Source organism: Haliotis asinina, chromosome 14, assembly GCF_037392515.1.
Source record: "Haliotis asinina isolate JCU_RB_2024 chromosome 14, JCU_Hal_asi_v2, whole genome shotgun sequence".
Classification (NCBI taxonomy): domain Eukaryota; kingdom Metazoa; phylum Mollusca; class Gastropoda; order Lepetellida; family Haliotidae; genus Haliotis; species Haliotis asinina.
The window spans coordinates 49,674,662-49,702,652 of NC_090293.1; the positions used below are offsets into that span (position 1 = coordinate 49,674,662).

General features: G+C 43.2%; 1 protein-coding gene across 1 annotated transcript in view; it reads right to left on the bottom strand.

The window, feature by feature from the left end:
* Positions 1-403: 403 nt before the first annotated feature.
* Positions 404-27,991, bottom strand: part of LOC137261044 (transcription elongation factor SPT5-like) — a 29,118-nt gene continuing 1,530 nt past the window's right edge. Inside the window, exons 3-26 of the mRNA XM_067798705.1 lie at positions 26,196-26,354; positions 25,237-25,315; positions 24,741-24,879; positions 24,328-24,459; positions 23,448-23,547; positions 21,779-21,913; positions 21,124-21,240; positions 20,414-20,583; positions 20,080-20,185; positions 19,548-19,623; positions 11,853-12,013; positions 10,504-10,659; positions 9,868-9,965; positions 9,511-9,580; positions 8,937-9,062; positions 8,207-8,332; positions 7,638-7,827; positions 6,546-6,651; positions 5,653-5,880; positions 4,921-5,108; positions 3,961-4,107; positions 3,145-3,257; positions 2,254-2,349; positions 404-1,727 (exon numbers count right to left, since the gene is read on the bottom strand). Coding sequence (XP_067654806.1) covers positions 1,587-1,727; positions 2,254-2,349; positions 3,145-3,257; positions 3,961-4,107; positions 4,921-5,108; positions 5,653-5,880; positions 6,546-6,651; positions 7,638-7,827; positions 8,207-8,332; positions 8,937-9,062; positions 9,511-9,580; positions 9,868-9,965; positions 10,504-10,659; positions 11,853-12,013; positions 19,548-19,623; positions 20,080-20,185; positions 20,414-20,583; positions 21,124-21,240; positions 21,779-21,913; positions 23,448-23,547; positions 24,328-24,459; positions 24,741-24,879; positions 25,237-25,315; positions 26,196-26,354 — 3,159 coding nt within the window. The 3' untranslated portion in view covers positions 404-1,586. The remainder of the gene's footprint in view (positions 1,728-2,253; positions 2,350-3,144; positions 3,258-3,960; positions 4,108-4,920; positions 5,109-5,652; positions 5,881-6,545; positions 6,652-7,637; positions 7,828-8,206; positions 8,333-8,936; positions 9,063-9,510; positions 9,581-9,867; positions 9,966-10,503; positions 10,660-11,852; positions 12,014-19,547; positions 19,624-20,079; positions 20,186-20,413; positions 20,584-21,123; positions 21,241-21,778; positions 21,914-23,447; positions 23,548-24,327; positions 24,460-24,740; positions 24,880-25,236; positions 25,316-26,195; positions 26,355-27,991) is intronic.

Consider the following 27,991-nt stretch of genomic DNA (forward strand, 5'->3'; position numbering starts at 1 on the left):
GGACGCCCATTCTTGAAAACATCCACGTAAATGACAGAAAAACACACTCAACACTCAAGGAAAACATTGCTGAAAGTAGAATTAGAATATCCTAACTACACCATAAACATGTGTTAATAAATCCCCATTGGTCATGATACCAGGTGTCCCTAAAAGGTGACTGCACTCTGCCCAGTTTCAATGGTCAAAAACGCATGCTAAGTCAAGTCAATACTCCCGCCGGGGACATGCTGGCCACTTTGAAGGAGTGTTTTCAGAGCACCCCCAAGGAAGTGGATTCTGATAATGCCAACATCAACAGGCTTGCCTAGTTACAATTTGAATACCACTTCTGTGTGTACTGAAGACAACAACAGTTGCACCTGAGGTTTGATGTCAATTTCAACAGAACAAAAACAGCATCAACATTTTCACCATCTTTATTCCCTTAAAGATATTTAATTTCACAAAATCACTTTCAATAATGATGTTCGCCAATAAAGAAAAGTACTTTCTGATTCTGAAGGCTACTACAGCATCTATCCCTGATCCAGACTGAAGGCCAACATACGCACACAAATACATGTATAAGCAAGGTTACCATGGTTACGCACACACCACTGTACACCTCCCATTTGTCCAAAGCTTCAGTATTTTTTGTATTTATCCTTGTAAGGAAAAGAAATTCGAGTCAGCAAAGAAAACCTGGCACAGAAACATACTGTCTTGTTCAAAAACTCACACAAGAATAGTCTGCAACCAAGTAGTACATTTTTCCAACTGGTACAAAAAAATGTTGCTGCTCACATATACAGAACAAAGAAATGATGCAGCATGAATATTTTGGGGATATCTGAGAGTGTATCTACACAAACATACTAAAAAAATATCCATTACCCCTTTTTTAGGTAAGTACATTTAAAACATCAATGTCAGAGAGTCTGCTGTTTGATCTTAGTATTGTTGTTAGTGTTGTTGACAAAACATTCTTGCAGGTTTCATGCTTTTCTGATGAATGGAACATTCTGTGCACTCTCAAACACAGCAATAAACATGTCTTTTTCTCCCTCAAATACAAGATGATCATGCACTAAGCTTTATGTTCTTGTTCCTAAAGCATATACACATATTAACACACAGAAACATCACATGGAAAGTCAGTAATGATCTCAGAAAACTCAAGCAGAAAAATGGATACAGGGAGTCAATGACAATAAGGTGAAAATTCATGACCACAAAAAATAACATCTTGATGTCTTCTCTGCAATTTACATTTGACCAAATATTTTCAAAATAAACTTGAATATTCAAAACATGTATACCACCACTCAAAGGTTGAAGTGTACCTATGTTTTATTTACCATAGTTATTCTGCCATGACAAAAAAAGTCATATTTGAAGTTTAGGGTGTTCTTCAGTATTTTGTAGTGGTATGTGAAAAGAGATGTGCGTTGAAATATCCTGTAGGGTCCAGCTTCATTTACTTCACTTGATCAGAATATTAGGGCTGGATAGCAAATGGAACATTGCCTTAAACTGATGATCTGAACCAACTGATTCTGGCCACAAAGTACGTCTAGACTTATAATCAGTGGTGGACTGAAACATCATGATGCTGGCATCTTGCACAGGTATTTGATGGGCAGCATCTTGATCTCGCCGCCGTCAGTTTTGATCACGCCTTCGACTCCGTCAATACTGAGAAGGGTGCCAGTCAGCTCTCTCTCATCTCCCAGAATAACCTTGGCCTGGAACAGTCATCACAGTCACATTTATGAAATATCATGGCAGCTGGAAAAGTACATCAGTAGTTCATTAAAATGTAATGTGACTTAAACAGAAAAGAAAAACCCAAAACAAAACAAAATTCTTACTAAAACATTTCTATATGATTGTAGTACCATTCCATATCACAGTCTTCATATAATCTGACCAGGTTATGCTCTGCAGAGTTAAGCCACTTAGGAACAACAGGATGTGCTTAAAGTCTATTGTGTTCAAACACTTGATTCACTCTGAAAACAATTCTTGCTTTGTCACACAGTCATGAACACAATGATACCCCCTGATAAACTCAACTTAACACTACTGAGTGAGTGAGTTCAGTTTTATGCCTCCTTGAGGAATATTCCAGCCATATCCTGACACCAGCAATGAGCTTCACACACTTTACCCATGTGGAGAATTGAACCCACGTCTTTGGTGTGACAACCAAATGTTTTAACCACAACATTGCCCCAACAGTTCAGTTGTGGGTCTACATGTTCAGCTCACCTTGTCCTGTTTTTCAGGCTGCACAGGTTCCAGATGCTCACAAGAGACGTTGACCACCTTGTCTTCATCCGTGATGTACACAGAACACATTCCTCCCTGGAGGTAACAAACATCTTATACAATGTACATCTGTATTATACAAGAAGCCAAAACACTGACACGAGCTAAACCCTAAACATATCGGTCAGTCTGCTTCAAGTTCAAACCTAAACATATCGGTCAGTCTGCTTCAAGTTCAACCATGAATATAACTGTTAGTGTCATGTAACTCTACACATGGCTGCAGGATGCTATCACAGAAAGGAATGAAGACAGCAACAGTGCAGAGTACTGGGAGCTTTCTCTTTCTTCATCATGGTGTTATCTATATTCCTTCCAGTCATCTGACCAAAGAATCTCCCTACTGACAACCTGGGGCCTGTTTCACAAAACTCTTTTAAGCCTAAGATCTCGTAAGTTTTCTTGTAGGCATTATACTGCCAATATGGCAACACAGGAGCTACGAGAAAAGTTACGAGACCTTAGGCTTACAAGGGTTTTGTGAAACAGTGCCTGTCTTATTTCTTATGCCACTGACAGTGAAAGTTTTAAGAATGACACAATACTGGAGCATATACTGGTTGTTGGTTTGTTGGTTATATGGCAGCTCATCAATACTCCATCTGTATGACCACTATAAAATTGAGCCTGGATCCTACGATCCAGTGATCAATATTATCAAGCTATGCAACCCGGACATGATGACCTGTGTCAAACACGCCAGTGAGTCGAACCACCCTATCCCATTCGCCGCCGACAAGCATGGGGTGCTGAAGATCTATTCTAACCCATATCTTCACGGGTCTTGGAGCTTGAACTGACCAGAGGATGTATTGACTGGGTGCTACTTACAGTGACACTCCTGATCTCCCCGGTCTGAAAGATGAGGTTGGGGTCATCGTGGGTCTCCTTGATCTTCACCATGATGTCCTGCGTGTGCCAGTCAGCCATACTGTGGTCCATCGCTGTCACAGGGAAACACAATTGTAAAGACTTAGCATACATGCACTAGACGTAACAGATTGAGTCATTTTTGCTTTTCTTTGTCTTACGCCTCAATCTGCAATATTCCAGCAATATTCTTGAGCAACAACCCACAGCATCTGGATACGATGACACATCATCCAATATTCTAGATATAGTTTCCTGGTTTGATACATTGTTGGTTTACTGGTTTGTTGTTTCATGGCACCCAGTATTTTGTGATAGTCAAGGCTGTGTATTCTTCTGCACTGACATTCTGTATTAGTTCAGCTGCCTGAACAAAGTGCAGCCACACAATATTCATTAGTGAGTGAGTGAGTTTGGTTTTACACCGCACCCAGCAATATTCCAGCCATATGATGGTGGTATGCAAATAATCAATTCTGGACCAGACAATCCAGTGAGCAACAACATGAGCATCAATCTACATAACTGGGACACGATGACACGTGTCAACAAAATCAGCTAGCCTGACCACCCAATCCTGTTGGTCATCTTTTACAACAAGCATGGATTACTGACAATCAACTCTAAGTTCTAACCCAAATCTTCATGTTTTGTTTAGGTGCCTAAATGTTGAAACAACATTACTGTTGGCAGTTAATCTCAAAATATCATTTTTTCACATTTTATACAGATATTTCTAATATTCAACTTTAACACCTCTATACTCCTCCTGCTTACCTGTGCCTGGTGTCTGTGGTGTGAATGGAGCACCTGGTGTCATAGGGCTGTAGCCCATCGGAGAGGGTGTCCCTGCATACCCGCCCGGGGAGGGGCTAGCCTGGTAGCCAGCAGGACTAGGGGTCCCTACATACCCCGGACTAGGAGCTGGAACAGAGAAGGATGGCATTGAGCTAACAGATACATACATCAGTAAGCAGTTCTTTACTGACAGAGCATGCATAGGTGGTTGAGTTTAGCTCTACGCCGCACTCAGCAATATTCCAGCTATATGGCAGCGGTCTGTAAATAATCCAGTCTGGACAAGACAATCCAGAGATCAACAGCATGAGCATCAATCTGCGCATTGGGAACTGATGACATATGTCAACCAAGTCAGCGAGTCTGACCTTCCAATCCCGTTATTCGCCTCTTACGCCAAGCATAGTCACCTTTTATGGCAAGCATGGGTTGCTGAAGGCCTATTCTACCTAGAAACTTCACAGGTCTTCCCCTAGGCCTCGATTTTCAAAGTTCTCTTAGCGCTAAGATAGTCGTAAGTTAATGTTAAGGTATGGCACTTACAACTATCTTAGTGCTAAGAGAGCTTCGAAAATCACCCTGGTGTCAAAATCGAGCTAAGTTTCTTGTTGAGCTGAATCACCTTGATCCCAAATCTCATAAACAACAAATAATTAAGAGCTGTTTAACACCTCTCAGCAACACTTTAGCCATTCCAACAGTCATTAAATAATTAAGTCTGGGCCTCACAGACATGTGGATGCTACTAGTTATATCCAAAGTTTGGAATGTGGTCATATAAAATATTACAATAAGACAAGCACATATGTAAAATAACATCGCAAACAACTAGACTTTCACTGGTCTCAGACTACTGAACATGTGTAAGTGACTGACAGTCAAAGTCAACTTACACTGGGTGACAGGTTATCATCAGACTGATGGGGACAAGTTACTCACCTTGGTAGCTGGCGGGTGATGGGGAAGCCTGGTGGTAGGGGGAGTAAGCACTGCCCGGAGTCTGAGGGGTGTAGGGCCCCATGGGACTGGGCGTGTCTGCCTGGTACCCGGGCGTGCCAGGGTTTGGAGTCGTAGCATAGTCGGCCGGGGAGGGGGACTCATCAAAGTTGAAGTCAAATTCATTTGGTCTGAAAAAATGCAAATCATCAAGTATTTCGCAGTAACAACCAGGTATATACATTAAGTTTCAGTATATTTTCCCAGTATTTCCAGCATTTCAGGACATCAACATGTTCATAAGCAAAATCTTCTTTCATTCTCAGTCTCATACATGAAAAATAACCTTTAAATAAAACAGTATGTTTAGTGTCCCTTTTAGCAGTATTCTTCTCATGTAACATTGAGTAAAACCAAAACTGGGCTTCACATAATATACCCTTATGAGAAATTGAATCAAGAACTTTGATTTGACAAGCAAACACTTTAACCCCTCAATAACAATAATAAACACCTTTTCTGAATTTTTGTTTAACGTGCAAGTGTTCATTAACATAAACTATTCTCCGGAACTCAATGAGAGTCTCAGTCAAAGGCAAGACTGATTGACTGAGCAGTCAATTATTGCTACTATTTCCTTATGTGAAGCCACACCAAGCATCCCTGACTTTAACCTCAAGGGGACCAAAACTCCCCAAACAAGACACTGAACACTGAGTGAGACATGGTCCTTACCTGGATGGCGTGTTGGCACTGGAGGGGTCCCAGGCTGAAGATCCAGGAGTGCGACTGCCAGGCTCGTGAGATGGTGTCTGACTTCCATAGTGCGGCGTCCTGCTCCCGTCGTGTAGGGGTGTCTGGGAGCCGTACATGGGAGTTCTGGATCCACCGTACATGGGTGTCTGACCACCATATACAGGAGTCTTCTGGTGGCTGGATGTGAAACCTCCGACCTTCTGCCCTCTGTAGAGAGAAGGAATACTGGATGAACATTGCACTCAGTGAGAGTGTGTGTGAGTGAGTGAGTGGGTTTTCTTAAGCCGCATTTTGCAATATTCCAGCAATATCATGGCTGGGGACACCAGAAATGGGCATCACAATTGTACCTATGTGAAAATCAAACCTGGGTCTACAGTATGGCGAGTGAACGCTCTGTCCACTAGGCTACCCAACTGCCCACAGGGCACGATAAGTGAATTCAAACCATTATGATGATAACAATCACGATAAGGTTTCAGTTAGAGAAATCACAGAAATTCATTAATTCTTGATATGGCATAAAAATTCAAAGCTTGTAGAATTAACAAGCCTCCAACTGTTTTTCTACTTTGGGATTCAATATGCGCTTGATTTCTCAATTAAGGACAAAAAACACCAATTTCAAGTGACATAAGCAGTGACTAAGCTTGTCAAGAAAAGTGACACAACACAGCAAATGTATTTTTTGCTTGATTCAGCAAAGTATCTGAGGTCTGTAACAAATCAGGGTGGACTGATTGGGCAAGCATCCAATCAACCAGACTGCCTGGTAACTGGCTCCAACTCAAGTTTGTCTGACTTCATGAAAGAGATAAAACAGTCTGGCTACAAGTGCTGTCATGGTAAGAGATAAATCAGCATGTACTGACGTGAGTGTGGCAAGTCTGCCCCTGTCTACTGAGATAGTCTTGCAACTGGCGTGAAGCTCCACTCTGGCTGTTGATTCTGTGGCATCCTTCACAATACCAATATAACCTGCAAGGGACGAAAATTGTCACAGACTAACAAATCTGGAAAAGATTTGGTCAAACATTTTGTCAAACGTCCAGTCAGACACTGTGTCAAATGTTGAATCAAACATTGTGTCAAACATCAGGTCAAACAGAGTGTCAAACATCTAGTGAGACACCTGGTCAAACATCTGGTCAATCATTGTGTCAAACATCTGGTCAAGCATTAATATTCACCTGACGAACCTTCTGTGACACATCTGGTCTAACATCTGGTCAAATATTGTGACACTACATCTGGTCAAACATTGTCATTCACCTCCAAACAACATCTAGTCAAATAATGTGTCAAATTTGTGTCACATCTGGTAAACCACTATGTCAAACATCAAGTCAAACATTGTGTCAAACATTCTGTGCATTTGGTAAACCAGTGTAAAAAATCAAGTCGAACATCTGGTCAAACAGTTTTAAACATCAAGTCAAACTTTGTGTCACTCACCTGTTCATATATTGTGTCAAACATTTGGTCAAACAGTCTAATACATATGATCAAACATTCAAACATTATGTCATTTACCTGGTCAAACACTGAGTCAAACACTGAATCAAACCCAAGCATATGCTTTAACCACTTGGCTACCCCATCGCCCCTCGTCATACATCTGGTCAATTATTGTGTCAAACATCAACTCAAAAACTGTGTCAAACATCAACTCAAAAACTGTGTCAAACATCAACTCAAAAATTGTGTCAAACATTGTCATTCACCTGGTCAAACACTGTGTCTTGATGATCGAATGGAACAATGATTAGAACACTTACATATCACATGCAACAACAGAGGAAACAAAATATGATAAACCAAATTCAATAGTTTTATGTACATGCCCAAAACAATTGCATAACTATGATTCCACTTCTGGAAAGCACAATTTTGAATGGAATGGAACATTCTGAAAGCATAAAATGAAGTAGGACATTGCCAGCATGAAACACTCATCCACTTACCCTTGAAAGGTCCCTGTCTCACTCGTACCGTCTGTCCAATAAGGTCACGGTCTCTCTTACTAATGCCACCACGACCTCTACCCCCACCTCCAGCACCCCCTCCCCCACCCCCACCACTGGGGTGAGCAGGACTGGCCAAACGGGGAGACATTGGCACAAATGATCCAGCACCAAAACTAGTGTTGCTTTGCTGCAAATGAACAGAATCCTGTCATTCCACCATCACTCAAGACTGTAACTGACTAACCTATTGACTAGGTTTCAATATGTAGTCAATACTTTTCAAAATTAGAAGTAGTGACAATAGTTTTGCAGCAATATTTACCAACAGCTATATCTGCTCAGTTTAACATCAACGTTAGACTGATATAATTAATGCATGTCCACATAGTACACAAATATATTACACGCTTAATTTATAAACATTCTGGAAAACTATCCCTGAAAGTCATGGCAGAAATTACAGGCAAAATGTTATAACCTCGAAAATGTTCTCTCGATAATTTCTATTTCATTCTGTGGTACACATAAATCATGGTTATAAGTTGTCCAGTCCTGAGAAAACTCACCCTTGATCCCCCAGCGAGCACAAGATGGCGAGTTCGACACACAAAATAGCCACCATTTTCTGTCACCATTCTTGACATGAGGAATGCGTAGCTGCGGTACAGATGTTTGATCTCGCCAGACCGACCCTGAAATACAACATTATACTTCAGAAACAGAAGATATGTTTGATTGATCACTCCAAAATGTTGGCATCATTCACCAAATTTTTTTAAGTCATTTTATTTTATTTATAACAGAATAATAAAAGCACTCAGGTGAGTGAGTGAGTGAGTGAGTGAGGTTTTTCACTGCTATTAGCAATTTTTCAGCACTTGAGAAGGCTTCACCCATTGAACCCATGATGGAACACAAACCCCAGCCTTCACTGTCACTACATTTTAAACATTAGGGTACCCCCACACACACCCAAAAGCTTTTGGATTAATACATTATCCATTATAAACATTGTTTACAGAATGATGCAGGGCGGTGGGGTAGCCTAGTGGTTAAAGCGTTCGCTCATCACACCGAGGACCCTGGTTTGATTCCCCACATGGGTACAATGTGTGAGGCACATTTTCTGGTGTCCCCAGCCGTGATATCGTTGGAATATTGCAAAAAGCGACGTAAAACCAAACTCACTCACTTACAGAATGATGCAAAGTCATGAATGTAGGCACATATGTATGTTTAAGTGACAGGGTGTGATATTTTTTAAACGGCAAACACAACACATGAAAAGTCACTTACTGACTGTGGTCCATCGATGACCTTGACAATGTCCTTGACCTGAATGTTATTGTTTTCCGAGTCCAGGGCAACTGCATTCCGTGTGTCCTTCTTCCTGGTCAAGGCTTGGGGCTTTAAGTTCTGTACCTAGAAAATTGACAAGCAACATGCTACATAGGGTTACAATCACAACACACAACTGCACATGAGAAGATCCATGCATGTAGGGTTTTCAAACATAGTCCTTTTGAGAAACCAGATTATGACAAAGATATGAAAAACTGAGTTCAAAAATGTCTTTGGGTTTGTTTCAAGCATTTCTTCATCAAGTTACATACATCAATAACTCAGGATATGAAAATAGCTGATTATGCCAGTGTTGAGTGGTTATCTCCCCTGGTGACCTTGCTGCATATGCCTCAGTAGTTACCTCTTCTACTGACTTTGATGAGCCTGCTAGAGAATTTATCTCTCATACAGACCCTGTCATACATGTAAGAGTAATTTTCTTGTTGATCTTGCTGTGCATGCTGGAGTAGTTATCTGCCCTACTGACATTACAATGTATGCTAGAGGATTTATCTCCCCTACTCACCTTGTTGTGCATGCTGAGGACCTGGAAGTTCTCCTTCTCCAACCTCACTATGACTCCCACTGTCTGGGCACTGCAAGAGAAGCACAGATATGATACCAATTACAGAATGTCACAGTGGCTGCCTTTTATCACACATAATGTGCGAATGTCTGGGGTCGCCTTACTCCACACACGACATGAGAATGTCACAGTTGCTGCCTTACTCCACAATGTGAGAATGTCACTGTGGCCACCTTATATCACACACAAAGTGAAAACATCAAAGTATCAGCCATAATTTAAACCTAATGTGAGACTGTCACAGTGGCTGTCTTATTTTACACTTAATGTAAAAGAATGTCACAATGGATGCATTACTCTATCATGACCAGGTCCCCGAACTGGTACTGTCCCATCGAGTCAACTCCAGTAGCCATATCTGTACACAGCTGTAGATCTTTTGGCAACACTTTCAGCTGAAAAACAACATCAAACACATCCAACTAAAGTACACTGAAAGAAGGGAAATTCAATTTAGAAAAATCTAAATATTTTACTTATATTTGTATACATATCCTGTCCTACTTACTTCTGCACTTATTGGATATTACTCAAAACGTGACTGTCAGACAATTGATTTGGATCAGTTAAAAATTTAGAAATCAATTTCGTTTACAAATAAATACCTACTATTAATTTGGCAAAGAGTGGGCTGAATAATTTTCTGATACAGCTACAGGTATTGAGAGATTAAGAGCTACAGTGTCTGACAGTCAATTTGGAATAAGAACACATGTGAATGAATTCCTTGGAAAATTTCAGTATAGATAATGACATAAAACAAAACCAAATATTCATCAGCAAATAAGCCTGAACACATTAAATATGCTAATGCTTGATTTGTAAACGACAATAACACACTATAATACCCAGGTAAAGTGAACTTTATCAGTGGGCAGTGTAGCCATCTCATGTCCTCTATCCACTACAAACTGTCCTCTTGGAAGTCCTCACCTCATGCATGGTCAGATCAGAGAAGAGGACCACCATGTTGTCCTCTACCCTGACTATAAGCCCTGTGTCCCCTTCGAACCGTCCTCTGATCACCTTCACGTGATCCCCCATCTTGAAGTACTTCTGCAGTTCATGAGCAGGGAACTCCAGCGGGTCCTGGAAACAAAGCATGCATAAGGGTAACAACAATAACAACAACAACAACAACAACAACAACATCAACAACAATGCTTAAGCATGGAACTTTTCTTTCACATCAGTGTCTAAAATGTCCTCTTTGGCTGTCATCCACATCCAAAATGCTGTGTCTTCTGTTCTTGTGAGACCCCTTCCTTTGTGATCCCTTGTCAACATTGTAACATGGTATGCCTGTTTATCTGGACTACCCTGTCTGTGTAATTGATAATACATTGCGATACACTTGATTCATCGGTCTAGATACTTGTTCAGCATCACATCCATGAAGGACCTGGGTAGAATACTGGCCTTCAGTAACACAAGCTTGTCGTAAAAGGCGATTCACGGGATCGGATGGTCTGGCTCGCTGTCTTTGTTGACACGTCATTGATTCCCAACTGCGCAGACTGAGGCACATGCTGTTGATCACTGGATTGTCTGTTCAAGACTCAACTATTTACAGAACATCACCATATAGCTGGAATATTGCTGCATGCAGCGTAAAACTGAACTGACTCACTGTTAAGCATCACGTCAAATGTTTTGCTGAGTGTGTTTTAACACATCAACCAATGAGAGACCTATTATCACTGGTTAATATACTGGACACACCATTGGATTTACACCATTTTCAGCAATATCCCAGCAACATCATTATGTGGGAAACCAGATACAGGCTTCACATACTGTACCCATGTGGAGAATCGAGATTTGCTGAGTGTGTTTTAACACATCAACCAATGAGAGACCTATTATCACTGGTTAATATACTGGACACACCATTGGATTTACACCATTTTCAGCAATATTCCAGCAACATCGTTATGTGGGAAACCAGATACGGGCTTCACATACTGTACCCATGTGGAGAATCGAGATTTGCTGAGTGTGTTTTAACACATCAACCAATGAGAGACCTATTATCACTGGTTAATATACTGGACACACCACTGGATTTACACCATTTTCAGCAATATTCCAGCAACATCGTTATGTTGGAAACCAGATACGGGCTTCACATACTGTACCCATGTGGAGAATCGAATCCAGGTCTTTGGCGTGAGGAGCGACCACTTTAACCATGAGGCCTGCATGTGTAGAGACATATGCGTTGGCAAGTAGTCTCGTGCGAATTTCTGTCCCTGGGAAAGTTATCTCTATGTCTTCCTCACCTTCAAATCTTCGTGTTTCGGCATGATGGTGATCTTGTTTCCCTCCACACGGATCACACGTCCCTGCAGGTGCAGCAACTCCCCCTCGCACACCTCCACCACATCCCCAGGAGCCAGATTGTGTGTGACCTCGGTCGTCGACGACTTCTTCTGGGGTACCACTAGGTTGGGTTAAGGTGAAGTAACATTGCATTCAAACAACACATATCTATGAAATAGCAAATCCTTTACCATTTTTAAAGAGGAGAGTAAAATTGTTTTCCAAACATCTTGAGTGAGTGAGTGACTCTAGTTTTACGCCTCTTTCAGCAATATTCCAGCAATATCATGGCAGCGGACACCAAAAATGGGCTTCACACACTGAACCATGAGGGAAAGTTTTAGCGTGATAATGATGTCAGAACCTACATCGAAAGGTTGCTCTATGCAATAAATAAGAAGTTGTCATCCGTTAATTCTCATGTGTCAGATTGAACCCTGGTCTTCTGCATGACAAGCAAACACTTCAACTACTAAAATGCCCCACTGCCTCCCTCTTACAGGTAAATTTCACTATAGTCAAACAAACAAGACAGTTAGTGATAGCATAAGCAAACTGGAATGTACAAAATCAGTCTCATCACTTTTCTTTGGTACTTCACGTCACAGTTGGGAACATTCAGGCATATGATGGCTGCCTATCGCAATCCTCATCTAACTCAATCTGATCCACATTTTTATACAAAATTATTAAAATCTAAATATTTTAGATATTTAAATACTTACCTTACCATAGGTCTTATGCATATTACCTCAAGCTTCGCTAGTAGAGATCAGACAGACGTTGATTCGCCATTCCCTGAATGGCTACCTCGTATAATCTACGGATGTAGTCACGGAAGTGACGTGATCTCCCTACTCGCGGGAAAGCGAGCCATCCCAAAATTCACTTTTACTGGCAGCAGGAAAGAAAGGTCCGATGAGTCCAAAGTGGGGAGGAGCATCCAGCGTTGGGAGGGAGTCACCGCCCTATGGTAAGGTAAGTATTTAAATATCTAAAATATTTAGATTTTAATAAATTTTTAACTTACCTTACCATAGGTCTTATGCATATGGCTTCGACAGAGAGGACGGTGGTGTGGACTCCGGAGGACCTTCACATCTTCAGCAGACCAAGCACATGCACAGGAGACCCGGGAGACCAATGCCAACGTCACAGGGCAAACCTGGAAACAGGACAAAGGATAACCCAAGGGAACTCCAAAGAGAAACCGACGCACCCAGAGGGTGAGGTTAATCTTAAGACCAAAGGTAAGAACAACACAATTACCTAATGGGCGGAAGGCTGGGTGAGTTGCTGTGCAACCACCAACGGGCCAAAAGACTGAAGCCCCTCCATGTCCTCGACAGCCAAGTCCCTCAGGTAGTGTGAGGCAAAAACGGTGGACGACTTCCAAAAACAACCCTCCATAATCCGTGGCACCGTACAGTTCCTGTGGAGGGCCATAGTGGACGCCAGGGCTCTAATTTCATGGGGGTTGTTCGCCGTCGGATGGGGGAGTTTCTTGGCATCGTACGCCGCCAGGATAGTCGCACGAAGCCACAGAGCAATAGTGTTTCTATTAACTTCCCCCTTGCACGATGAAGAAAAAGGGATAAACAGTCTCTTTCGGGAATGTCTCTTCAAGGCAGACCTCTGGATGTAATATCTAAGGGCCCTGACTGGACACAGGAACTCCTCCTCCGTATCATGTCGTCCGAGGATGGTCGATAAAGGCGGGATGGAGAACCGTCTATCTGGTTGCCCGGGAAGCTGATTCTTGGCAATGAAGTCCCACAGCAATCCCAAGTGGACTCGACCATGCCTAGCTTGTTCAAAACGCACTTGTGTGACATCCAGGGCATGAATCTCACTAACTCTAGCTGCCGTAGCTAGGGCAAGTAAGAAGACCGTCTTCCTGGACAACAGCTCGAAGGAAGCATCCTCTAGGGGCTCATATGGGGAGCCTCTCAAGTGTTGCAAAACAACATTCAGATCCCAAGCTGGAGGGCGGAACTTGACCTTCTGGTCCTCCAACTTGAACGCCTTCAGCAGGGCAACCAGTTCTGGAACTTTAGAAATCTGACGATCCGTCTTGACCGCCAAGACGGAGTTCAATGCTGACAAGTAGGTACCCAACGTACTCCCTTTGAGATGCTTGGAATTACGTAGAAACATCAAAAAATTCGCCACGAACTGTGGGGAAGCTGTCATGGGATCCTGTGATCTCTGAGCACAAAAGCTTTCAAATGAGCGCCACTTGTCATCATAGAGGGATCTGGTGGATGTCCGATGAGCTCGGGTTATGGCATTCGCCACATGCAAGGAATAGCCTTTCGCCCTTAATGCCTTCTGTAAATGGTCCAGCCGTGCAGATGGAATCTCAGCGGATCTGGATGGAGTTGTTGGCTGTGCGGATGACGAAGGAGGTGTGGCCAATCTGGAAGCTGAACCGGATCTCCGCTGACGAGGCGTCGCAGATCGGGGAACCACGGTCTGGCTGGCCACCAGGGCGCGACCAAAAGCAGTCTCAGGTTCTGTGTCTGCTTGATCTTGCCAATCACTTCTGGGAGAAGAACGGGTGGTGGAAAAGCGTACGCGTCTAGACCCTCCCACGACAGAGATAGAGCGTCGACTGCCCAAGCCTGTGGATCCGGTACGGGAGACACGTAAGTTGGTAGCTGATGGTTGAAGCTGGTGGCGAAGAGGTCCACCAAGGGTCTCCCGTGGCGAAGGCAAATCTGACGAAACACGTCTGGATGAAGCATCCATTCCGTCGGTGAAGGTCTGCCTGGGCGCGACAACGCGTCTGCCAGAATGTTCTTGCAGCCGGGTATGTGTCGAACCCTGATTGTGATCCTGTTGCTGTCTAGCAGATCTGCTAACACGAACATCTGGTCTAGAAGTTGCTTGGACCTGGTCGTGCCCTGATTCCGGATAACCCAGACGACTGTGGAGTTGTCCGACGCCACCAGGAGCTTGGTGTTGGACAAAATCGGTAGCCAGCGGCGAACTGCTAGAATGACGGCTTGCAATTCCAGGTTGTTGATGTGCCACAACCTTTCGGCGTCGGACCACAGCCCTGAGGTCGTTCGGCCCGCCAGATGGGCGCCCCACCCTAGTAGAGACGCATCCACGAACAACTCGTGGTCGTGACTGGAGTCTTCCAAACAGACGCCGACGCAGACATTCGATTCTACCATCCACCACCGGAGATACTGATGTAGATGTGGAGGTAGAAGAACCCGTGACTTGAGGTCGTTCATCTGGATGAATGGTGACAGAAACCTCTGTAAGGGCCGTAGCATAAGGCGCCCTCTGAGAGTAAGATCCTGCGCCGATGTCAAAAGACCCAACAGAGACTGCCACTCTCTGAGGGTCATGGGTTGAGAGAGACCTCGATCCGCAAACGCCAGAATCTTTAGCCATCGATCTGGAGGGACCCTGACAAGATTGTCTTTTGTTAAAAATAATCCCCCGATGAAGGTCAGTTCTTGAGTTGGTTCCAGATGTGACTTGTTGGTGTTGACCATCCAACCCAGTTGATGCAGCAGGCGGGTGGAGAAGTCCAAGTGTTTGCGTAGCAGTAGAGGACTGCCGTGGTTGAGAAGGCAGTCGTCTATGTATGGATCGAAGTCCACTCCCCTTAGATGAAGAAACCTGGTAACCGGAAGCGTGATGCGTGTGAAAAGCCACGGGGCCGTAGAAATGCCAAACGGAAGCACCCTCCACTGGTAATGTATTCCGTTGAAGACGAACCTCAGGTACTTCCTGTGACGCGGATGTATGGGAACATGTAGGTAAGCGTCCTGTAGGTCCAGACTGGCTAGCCAAGCCCCGGGAGACAATTTGGCTCGAATCTGCTCTAGGGACGTCATTCGGAAATGAGGAGGGTCGGCCAGATACTGTCTGTTGAAGACCGCCATGTTGTGAATCATGCGCATCTTGTCGGAATCTTTCTTTGGCACCAGGAAGATGGGTGAGTAGAACCCCGGGGAGCGGTGGGGTTCCAGCACTGTCTCTATGGCTCTCTTGGATAACAGAATGTCGATATTGGACTCTAGGAGAGCTAGTTGGTGTTGAGGATATATCCGCGACTGGGGAGTAGATGTCAGCGGTGGAGTCTCGACCAATGGTAGTTTGTAGCCGGACTTCAGAATCTTGCTTACAAACGGATCCTCTAGGAATGACCAGTTGGGCCAGAAGATCCCTAGTCTCCCACCTACTGGAGTCGGATGGACAGGTACGACTGGGGGTGGGAGGTCCCAGTCGGAGACATCCACGGCTTCAGCGACCAGAGTAGGGGCGCTTGCCTCTGCCTCGCCCTGGCATCGAGGGGGTGTCCCGGCTGCGCTCCTGGGGCTTCCGCTGAGTGTCATTATCCTTGGTGCGGCCCCGTCCCCTCCCAAAGGAGGAGCGGATGGATTCCCTCCTGGGAATATAGCGCTTCTTTCCACTTCCTCTGGCTCTGCCACGAAAGGCAGAACCAAGCGCCTCAAAGGTAGACAGCGCGACTTCAGTGTTCGTTAATTCCGCGTGCGACTTGTAAATATCTGGAATCTTGTCGGCGAACAGAAACTTGGAAGTGAAGGGAGCCCGAAGTAATTGGCGCTTAAATTCCTCCTGCCAATTACATGTATCCAGGAAGCCGGAGCGGCGAACCGAAGTTGTCATAGCCAACGCTGCACGTAAGTGACCGAGTAAGTCATGAAGAACTTTGCCCTGCCACTGGAAGATCGTCGTGAGATGATCCACCCTGGAGGCGTTGTCTTCTGATAGGTCTGCTGCAGCCGCTGAAGTAGCTGAGGCTAACGCCGAAATGGGTTTAAGCATACGCTTGAGTTCCGTGTCAATAGCTGCTAATTTGGAGTCCTGCACTTTATAAGCTGAGAGTGAAGAACTTGACAAGCGCTTGAGTGAGTCGTCCTGGGCTGCACCATTATCTGTGAAGTCTAGGCTGTGGATCTTGTAATCCGACTTCCTTGACTTAGACGCCTTGATCGTAGGATTCAGAGACAGCTTGGCAAAATCCTCGTCCAGGAGAGACACTGCCTCCGCCACCATAGGATGAGGTGGAATTAGTAGTTCCGGGGACAAACGGATGGACGCCGGATTATTAGGATCGACTGACGGAGAAGGACAGTCAGGTAGCCTGTCAGCAATCCACTCAAACACTGCCGATAGTGGTAGATAGGTGCCATCATCCTCGCCTACACCTGCCTCTTCTTCATAGTCAGGGCAGAAGTGTTGCTCCTCCAAATCCTCCCAAGAGACTGAAGTCGATTCCCGCCGCTGGGTGGAAGAGGTAGAAGGCGTCCGAGTAGAAGAATCCTTCAGTGAAACTCGCGAGGCCTCTGGTGAACGTGAACGCCGGGTTCTGGAAGAGCGCCGAGGAGATCTGGATCGCGAACGGAAGCGCCGTCGTCTAGGAGAGCGTGAGCATGAGCGCGAGCGCCGGCGCCGACTACGGTGAGGAGAACGGGAGCGCCGATTCCTCGGAGATCTGGACCATGATCTGCGTCTCGAGCGCTCAGCTTCTAAGCGCCGAGCGCGCTCCTCGTCTAGCTGACGTTGTAGCACCTCTTCTCTAGATAGCGTGTGAGAGATCCTGGGGATCCGGTAAGGCGCTGGCGGAGGCACAGGAGCCGGCGTCTGAACAAGCGCTGGCGTAGGTATAGGTGCTGGTATTGGAACCAGTGAAGGTGTCCCCATCAAGGCTGTAGACGCTGACGTGGGCATAGGCGCTGACGTAGGTGTCGGTGCTGGCATAGGCGTAGGCGTTGACGTTGAAATTAGTTCGGGAATCAAGGCAGGCGCTGACATGGGCGCTGGCACAGTAGCTGAGGTCGGCGCTGGCTCTCTAGTAGAAGTGCTGGGCGTCAGGAGAGACCGTAATAGCCTCTGAACTTCTGGGTGCGCTAAGGCGTCCGGACGGGATAAGTCAACAAAGGCGTCCGAGCGAAGTGGCTCCGGAGACGATCGAACCGGCGTCGTAGATGAGCGCTCCAAACCAGACGTCGGCGTTGGTGCTGTAAAGGTAGGCAGCTCCGGGTCGTCCTGTAAAGAACCTAAAGAAGAAGCTGGGGAAGACATTCTCCTCTTCCGCTGAGTAAACCTCTTTCTACGGACAGCTAAAAAGGTCTTGAAATCCGCCACAGAAAGACTAGTACAATGCTGACAGCGGCTGTCAAGGGAACAGGTCTGCGATGCACAATCCGGACACCAGGGGTGGGGATCCTTGGCTGACTTCTGCCCCTTGCAGACAGTACAAAACTGCCGAGTCATACACAGTTAACTGCAACAGATAAAAACATACCCGAAGCGTGAAATAAAACAATAACGCTAGAGGTAGAAACGAAAAACACCCCTACATAAAAAATGCAGCAAAAGCGCACCCCCAACCTAAAGTGGGTACGCCTGTAAGCTCGCGACAGCGACGGCTAGCAACCAACATGGCTACCTGTGAAACATGCCACGTGGGACAAAAAAACACATGAAAAACGGCAAAAATCGGGAGGAAATACCATACAAAATAGCAGAACAGATGGAGGAAGTATTCCTGACGGAATAAAGAACCTCCAAGGCCGCCATGACACCTCACAAACAACGCAGGAAAACCCACATCGAAGTGAGAAAAAAAAGAAACATTTACAACACGAGGTAGCAAGGTAAGTGAAGTTAAATTCAATTTAACTCACCACACACCTAGGGAAACAAGACATACCTACCTGTTGAACGACAACTTTATTCAACACAATAGAAAACTCCGAGCGAAACAAACACGTCTGATCAGACGAACGCTAGAAGTAAAAGTGAATTTTGGGATGGCTCGCTTTCCCGCGAGTAGGGAGATCACGTCACTTCCGTGACTACATCCGTAGATTATACGAGGTAGCCATTCAGGGAATGGCGAATCAACGTCTGTCTGATCTCTACTAGCGAAGCTTGAGGTAATATGCATAAGACCTATGGTAAGGTAAGTTAAAAATTAAATTCATCGATGCGCTCCCATAACTTAAAAACCATGAAGCATTTATAACAGGCTGTGAACATTATTGAAGACACTGGGTGTATAATATTTCATAAGATAAGTTTGAAGAGTGGTCAAAGTGTCGTGGCTACCTTGAAAATAAGGTCAAAGTCACCCATACCAACTGGTATTTGAGTAATCTCACAATGTAGACTCTCCAAATTTGAAAACATTGGGTACAAAAGTCCATGAGATATCATGTAAAAAAGAGTTTGATTAGTTGTCAAAGTTCTGAGGAGACCTTAAAGGTAAGGTCAAGCTCGCCCAACCTGACTTGTGTCTGCATAATTCCCCAATGTAGGCTGTCACCAAAATGTAATTTTCTGAATAAAGGGGGTGCTACTCGTGGGTGAGTGTATTTTACGTCCGCTTCTCTTAGTAGGGAACTTCAAGGGATTACAGGTAATTCCACTACCTTTGCCAGACACAAGGAGATAAACAATTAAGCATGAGTCAGGATAAGAAAACATTTTTAAAATACTGGGTACAACAGTCCAGGAGATAACACATTAACAAGGATCGGGATGTATGTACAGCAGGGTACAATAACACAATCTTCTGATAATGTTGATGATAGTAGGTCCCTGTTATTAAAACACTCAGCACTTATTTGGTCACTACCAGAACCTGCTCAATGGAAGGATACAATCAACATCAAGACCTTCGGGCGTGTTATCAAACCTCTCCAGCTCGGACAGTGTTGGCTTCACTCCATCAGGAATCTGACAGGAACACAGAAATATCCTTTTAGTATATGATTTATCTCCAACATGAATCAATGAACAATCTCTTCTACAACAAAGATAATATGACTGTACTGTAAACTGTAACCTGAACTAGTCATGTCTCCATAACAAGTGAATGCTGCAACTATTCCTCACGAAATTTGATTCGAGTTTTAGTATTATTGTCGCAATTAAAATTTTGAAAAACAAAATGTCCCTGTACAGTCAGTACCATGTCAGAATGATTGGAGTCACAGACTATTTATCATACCTTACTTAGTCTGTAACTACTCGTTCAGCTGCCATCATGGGTCATGTACTGATCAATTCAATTCATATTGTCATGTCACAGATGAGATTGCAACAATGGGTTAGCATTTGTTCTGTCATAATGAAAGGACTTATGACCTTAATATAGACACAGAGATTGGCATGCTGCTGTCGGGTACTCACAATGGCGGACATGACAAAGCTCTTGAAGAGGAACCCTTTCCTGTTGTATCTGTTCCCCTCGAAGATGAGGAAGTCTCCATCAGTCGAGACGTCTCCACCAATAGCCCTGCAAGTAATACACAGTCATAACCTAACTGTAATAAGTGAGGGAGGGAAGGAGCGATAAATGTTAACGTGAGGGCAGTATTTCAGTTATAAAGTGATCCCTTGACAGCTAACAGAACACCACAAGCCTGCTGATAAGAATACGAAATTAGTACAGAATATATATGAATAACTAGGTTCTAAACATGAAAAAGAGTCTGTCATTTAAAGAAAAAGAACTGATATCTACCTGACGCCATCAATATCAAACAACTTCTGAGCTGGTCGACGCTTCCGTTTCTTGTTCTTCTCGGCCTCCTGACTGGCCGAAGTACGGAAAACGCCACGTGGCTTAGAGTAGTCAATGCGTGGTATCAGCTTCAAGTGAACCACGTTCTGCGACGGTTCCACATAGTCCACCTACAGTGAGGAACACAGATGATTACCCAGTTTAGCTGGATCATGTTGCTGCAATGATCTGGGCAGTGCACCTACACCAAGCATATGAATGTTTAAGCAGTGAGACAAAAAACTTTGATGTTAAGTCAGTCAAGTTATCATGAATATTTCCGATGGCTTTTACTATATGTACCACCAATACTGTGGTGTTCAAACAGAAGGAACCCCCAGAAATTCTTATCCAAGTTATCAGGCACTCGGCATAGGAAGTGATGACCAAAGAAAAAATATTCATCGACCAGGTTTTAACAATGACACAACCTATTCAGCCCTTTATCATCCAAAAGTGCATAAACATGCTGCTTAATCTGTCTTAGAATCTGTATAAAGAGATAAGCTTGACACCAAATCTTCTAGATACAAACACAGAATCAGGACGGCACCAAGAATCCCCCAGAGGGCAACATAAAAGCTAGAAGGGAGGGAATGATGTTTACTTGGAGCCTAATCTGTCTCTAAATCTTCTCTACAATTATCTGTACCACAACCACAGTAACGTACCTGAGCAAGATCATCCTTGAAGACACCTCTCTTGAGTCTGACCCAAGACTTGGACTTAAGGTTGGTAGTTTCCTTCACCACCTTCATGACATCCGTCATCTCTTTAATGGGAACCATCTGCATGTGGAAGAAGCTTGTTTTATTGGACATTGATACTCATGAAAAAAACACAGCTAAGAGAAACAGCTTTGAACTGACATGAAACATCTTATCGTAATGACACTGAACTGGGCACAATGAAACATGAAGAGGTAAGCAGAAGAGAACATGTGTCTAGAATGTCCAGCGAATATTAGGAGAAGTGTGTCTTAAAACATTGATTCAAGGTACAGATTTTCTGATGGAATGTTACAAATGTGATGCTGACAGTTTGAACATGACCATGGTACACAACAAAGTAGAAAGATGATTGAAAGGACCACCTACAGAAGGGAGAAATTTGGTGGGACAGATTCCAGACATTTTGATTCAATTTAACCTACTGTTTCCAAATGGTCAAAGTAAGGCAGAGAGATGTGCACAGCATGAGATAGGATAAGTTTACAGTCATACCTTATAATGTATATGCATAAGAAAATAAAATAATCAAAATAATCAAATAGATCTCAGAATCCAACATATCCCTTTGAGGAAAGATAACATTAAATGTACCCACCTGCTGTTGCCACAGACCGATCCTGAGATTGCCAACTCCCTCGATAGCTTGCTTGACGTGGGTCTGCTTGTAAGCTTCTATGTAGATGTAACCCTTCAAACCCTCCTTGGCAATCACTGACTTGATTTGCAGCGGCTGGAAACATTGATTTTTTATGACTCTGACACTTTTCAGGATCCTATGTACTGTATTACTTCTATTTCCATTTCTGATGCTGGGCTAGTATTTGTGTTGTGGATCAAAGGTAGGGGTTACTGGTCGTGGCACAGATCTGACCAAGTGTTAGAAATGATCATTTTATTTTCTTTGTTGTTTAACACCATGCTCAGCAATATTCCAGCTGGATGACAGCAGTCTATATATAGGTCTGGACCAGACAATCCAGTGACTGACATGAACACCAACCTACACAATTTGGATCAGACGACGAACATCAACCAATCAACCAAATCAGCAAATCTCCACAAGATCCTGTTCTTTGCCTCTCACAAGCATGTAACATATGGGTTGCTGGCAGCAAATTATAACCCAGGGCCTAGATTTTCGAAGATCTCTTAACGCTAAGATAGTCACAAGTCAATGTTAATGTAAGGCACTTACAATTATCTTAGCGCTAAGAGAGCTTAAAAAATCTATGCCCAAGTCCTCAGGAGATAGTAGACATGAATCCATTTTATTCACCAATCCTTTCAATATTAGAAACTGTGGGCACTTAGTTTGAGACTAATTACTGAACCACTAAGAGAATTGAATTGGTGTGTTAGTTAGGTCTGTAAATAATCGTGTCTGGAACAGACAAGCCAGTGATCAACAGCATGAGCTGATCTGTGCAACTGGGATATGATGACATGTCAACTAAGTCAGCAAGCCTGAACATCCAATCCTGTAAGTCACCTCTTACAACAAGCATAGGTTACGTCATTCTCTTTCCACAGAGGTTACTTGTCATATCTTACAATGAACCTCTGTCCTAATATTTTGCAGTTCTCATAAAATCCCCTAGCGGCAAAATATGACAGCAGATTTATCTCCCTTTATTCTGTCCAATCAGAACATGCGTTACATCCACTTAGATTCAACTTGACAAATGCAAGCAATGTGGAGAAACAAATATGACATGACTGAGTTCTGTCTAGAAGAAACATTTGAGTATCACGCTCGGGAAGAGGTTCTAGTTGCATCTGGAACTTACTGACATCTTGCGAACAATCACTTTTGAAACAAGATCGCTGATTGCACTACTAAATCCGATTACCTCCAATCACGAGTCTTGAACACTCGCACCATGAGTGAGTGAGCTTAGTTTTACGCCGCTTTTAGCAATATTCCAGCAATATCACGACAGTGGACACCAGAAAATGGGCTTCACACACTGCACCCATGTGGGGAATCAAACCGGGGTCCTCACCGTGACGAGCGAACACTTTAACCACTAGGCTAACCCACCGCCCCCCCTCACACCATGAAAGGGTCATACCAGAACAGATGTTACATAGGAAGATGAGACAAGTAACCACTGTGGGAAGAGAATGGGGTTACGTAAGATCAAATCTAAGCTGAATCTTCATAGGTCAGACTTTAATGGGACTAATCAGTTTCTGACACCAAACAAAGTACTAACAATCTGTTCTACCCAGGGCCATTATCTGGCGCTCCTTTCATTCCTCACCTCATCAGTGAACTGATAGGCAATGAACTTCCTCATGAGATGAATGACAGTGGCTTTCTCCTCACCCATCCGGCATTTGACGACCCACAGGTTGGGATCCCTGAAATAATAATCCCTCGTTTCAAAATACCAGTAATTATCAGAAAAAGAGGCCATGTGGCAGCACCATTCAACCCTAAACCCTTGACCCAAAATACTAAACATAGTAATATTAAGTGACTTCATAACTGAACAGAAACACTGATTTGCAAGTCTTCAAAATGCCATGCACCACTGCCTATGAATGAAAGTGCAGAACAGCAATTAAAATTGCATGAAGAACTAAAAGCATCAGCATATTAACTAAATTTCCAAGAAATATCTTTGTTAGCCGCACAAACAGTATTCATTGAACTATATGTATATTTTGCTTGTTCTCAATAGTATTCCTTAATTGAAATTATATGTTAGGAGGACCAGAAAATCCTGTGATTGCTTTAGTGAGTGAGTGAATATGGTTTTACACCGCTTTTAACAATATTCCAGCAATATCACAACCGGGGACACCAGAAATGGGCTTCTCACAATTTGCTCATCTGGGGATTTGAACCCATGTCTTAGGTGTGACAAGTGAACGCTTTAATCGCTAGGCTATCCCATAGCCTTGTAATTGCTGTAATGCACAATGACAGTGTAAACATTATTCAAATACTGCTTACAAATGCCAAAGAAAAACCTTGTTTCATCCAATACACACGGCTTTTCATTTCTTTCGGGTGAACTCCTGAACTTCCATTCTCAGTCCCAATGCCCTGTTCTCTAGTGCACCAAGGCAGACAGGAAGACAACATAAAGATATTAAGTACATTTTCAGTGTCTCTGGACAGTATATGGTACTCACTTGACTCCAGGCAGCAGTCCCTGTTGTGTGATCTCGTCCGACATCTCCTCTCCCTCGCCGTACCTCTCCGCTGCAGGAGTCTCCCCATACTTCTGTCTGTAGTACTCCTCGATCTCGTCTTCCCGCTGGCTGCTGCTCACAAGGAACACATGTTGTTAGACACAACTGCACAGATACATGCATTTATCAGACAGAACTTTCTCAAACCCTCAGTCACACTTCACTAATTACTGATTTTTGTGGAACTTCAACTGACTTTAACAAACAGTGCAAGCATATTGGGACATATCTCCATAAGCATTTTTGGGATCTTGTTTACTTGGATATTTGAAACAATTTCAGCTGTAAACATTAATCATTTCCACACCAAATTCAGGTACATGCATGACATCTACCCACTATGCAACACTTACTCAAAAAGGTGCCGCAGCCTCTGGTGATTTTCCATTTCGCGGGCACTATTTCCATCCAGCATCGTCTTTTTGTCAATGATGTCCTCAGCACCTTCCTCCCACTCAACATCATCCTCTTCATCACCCTCATCATCAACATCTTCATGGAGAGGAAAAAAGATTACATTTTTTGTAATCGCATTTAGTTTCCTGAAGTCCTGTTACCATGGTTACAGACAGGAGCTTCTGCACAGGAAAGTCCTGGACTCCTTAGAACAAACACTTGAAATACAAGGCACACACTCATTCACACATACACTTTCTCCTGTAAATGCATATGATAATTTGATAATGTCACAATTAACATACTGTAGTGTGTATACCCCTAGACCAATGGCACAACATGAAGTCAAGCCGTTGACATTGGAATGAAACTATTCTCAAGGAAAACACTGTATACACTGAGGTAGCCCTGTCTTTATACACAACAAAAGAATCACTGACAGAATATACATACCAGCCTCCTCAATAATGAATTTGCTGACTCGGGCACGTTTCTTCCTTCTCTGGCGTTCATCTTCATCCTCATCATACTCCTGCACAAAGTAATTGAAACACATGAACACCATCAACTAACAACTGAACAGTCACAAGCAATGTATACGTCTCAGCTTGTGATGATTTAACTAAGGATGAAAATACATTTCCAACTTCACAGTAATGAAGCATACAGTTTTACACATTCGGTTTCACAAAAACTACCTGTGTTCCTTTCTTGATGCAAGTGTTCTCCAATGAACAAATACTGGCGAACTCATTAACGAAGACAGCAATAAACCTAATAGGCAAAATGGCTGCTGTCCATATACCTATGTACGCCGCTGGAAATGCCTACTCAATTGGTACTTTAAGGTCTTAATTCTTTATCTCAAGTAACATTGAATCACATATGCTGCATGGATACTAACGATATTTTGCGATTGCAAATTAATGGAAAGGAGGCAAATCTGTTTCTCTTTTCACCTTCTAATCTAGCGATGACTACAAAAACGTTTTGAACCAGTGCTTAAAACAATTCAAAATATGACAATGCAGTGTTTGGGAACATAAATACGCTTCACCGGTCCCTCAGGGTTCATGAGTTGAAGTACCCTTGAAGGGTGAGGGAACCAATGACCTCAAAACCAGTGAGCAACTTTTTATGTCAACAAGGTCAGCAAACCTGACCACCCTATCCTGATAGTTACCTCTTATGAAAAGCATGAGTTGCTGAAGACCAATTCTTACCTGACTCTACCAAATTTATACACAACTTATCTGAAAAAAGCCAATCGCCATAATCAATAACACATGAAACACATAGGTTCTGAGAGGTCACCTAAAAATGTGTACATTTCACAACTTCAAAAATCATTCAAACTTGAGGGCGATCTACAAATTAAAAGTATGAAAAGAAAGCCATGACAAAATACATACTACATCATCTTCTTCCTCTTCTTCCTCTTTGTCACTCCCTTCATCACTGCCGCTGCCCCCTCCATCACTCCCACCTCCCTCACTCCCTGCAGGGCTCCCAGGCTCACTCCCCGCATCGCTACCCGCATCACTTCCTCGACTCTGGTCCAGCTGACCACCCTGCAAACAAAACAAATATCACTTCTCAACTCTACGGTTCTTCCTCTGACTCACACTTCTCAGTATTAAAGCTGATGCCAGTTTGTAAATAGTCCAATCTGAACCAGGCAACCCAGTGACTGATATCATGAGCATTAATCAAAGTAATGAGGATATGATGACAGACATCAGTTTACCCTGGTTTTACGTGACTTGTGATTTCTGCTTATTTAATGCAAATGCTTTCTACAAGACTCTCAAAATATTATCATACTAGTCAAGCTTGAGGCAAGTTTTATGAAAAAATTCAGTTCACTGTGATAAGCAAAAACTGATAGTTTTTGTTTTCTTGCAAACTGCATTGAAAATATTCGGGTAACTAACAGAAAGTATGGGAAAATGACTATCAAAATTAAATACTGTGAATCACCACGCCTACCATTTTACAAAGTCTATGTAAAACCCTGGCTTAGTCAGCAAATCTAAATATCTGATCTCTTCTGACACATCTTGCAGTAAGCACGGGTTGCTGAAGTATTCTAACCAGATCTTCACAGGGTTAAACAGTCTCTTAAGAAGACTGAGTCTGTACATGTATCTCTTGTTCAGCACGTTAACAAACTTTTTGAATGAAACATATGAAATCTACCACCAGGGATCCAGAGGCAAAAATGGGTGAGTGAGTGAGTTTAGTTCTACGCCACGGTTATGTGTTTAGCAATATTCTGGCAATATTACAGCATGGGGCCCCAGAAATGAACTCCCCATGTGGAGAATTGAACACAGACGTTCAGCATGACAAAAGAACATTTTAACTACCAGACTACAAGGGCAAAAATGAAATGACACAATGCAAATATATTCCGAATTGCATGAAGATGAAGTGAACACATCAATAACAGTGAGATTAATGTGAGTCAGTTCGAACCTTTTTCTGGAAATGGGTCATCTGACCAGCAAAAGCAAAACTATTCAAATCTGAAGCTCTGCAACAATTCCATGGCCACCAAGACTTACAAATTTAAAAACACAAGAAATAATTTTTATTATTAAAAAATTCAAACGAAAATTAAAAGATTCTGGTCCTCACTGACTACTACAATCAAAGAGCTATAATTCTGGACCTATTCTCACTTAAAGTGTGCTTCAATGTAAAGTTAAATATAAATGACAGTAGTGAACAAATCGAACAACTTCACAAATGCCTTGTTCAAACAGGAATAGCTTCAAATTCTGAAGACTGGTGAAAGAAGTCTCCCATCAGTTTACTCAACAAGTTTTCCACCTTCCAAATGTTTTCATTCTTTGTCACTTGTTCCATGTGCATTATGGTGGTAAATGAACATTCCAGTTTGGACCAGATGATGCAAAAGATGGACACAAAGACCATCAATCCAATCAACCAGAATACATGTAGTATGACCAAGTCTTCAAGTCTAGTGAGTTTAGTTCTATGCCGCACAAAGCAATATTCAAGCTATATGACAGCAGTCTGTAATTAATCGAGTCAGGACCAGACAATCCAGTGATCAACAGCATGAGCATCGATCCGCACAACTGGGAACCAATGACGTGTGTCAACCAAGTCAGCGACCCTGACCACCTGATCCCGTTAGTCGCCTCTTACGACAAACGTATTCGTCTTTTGTGGCAAGCAT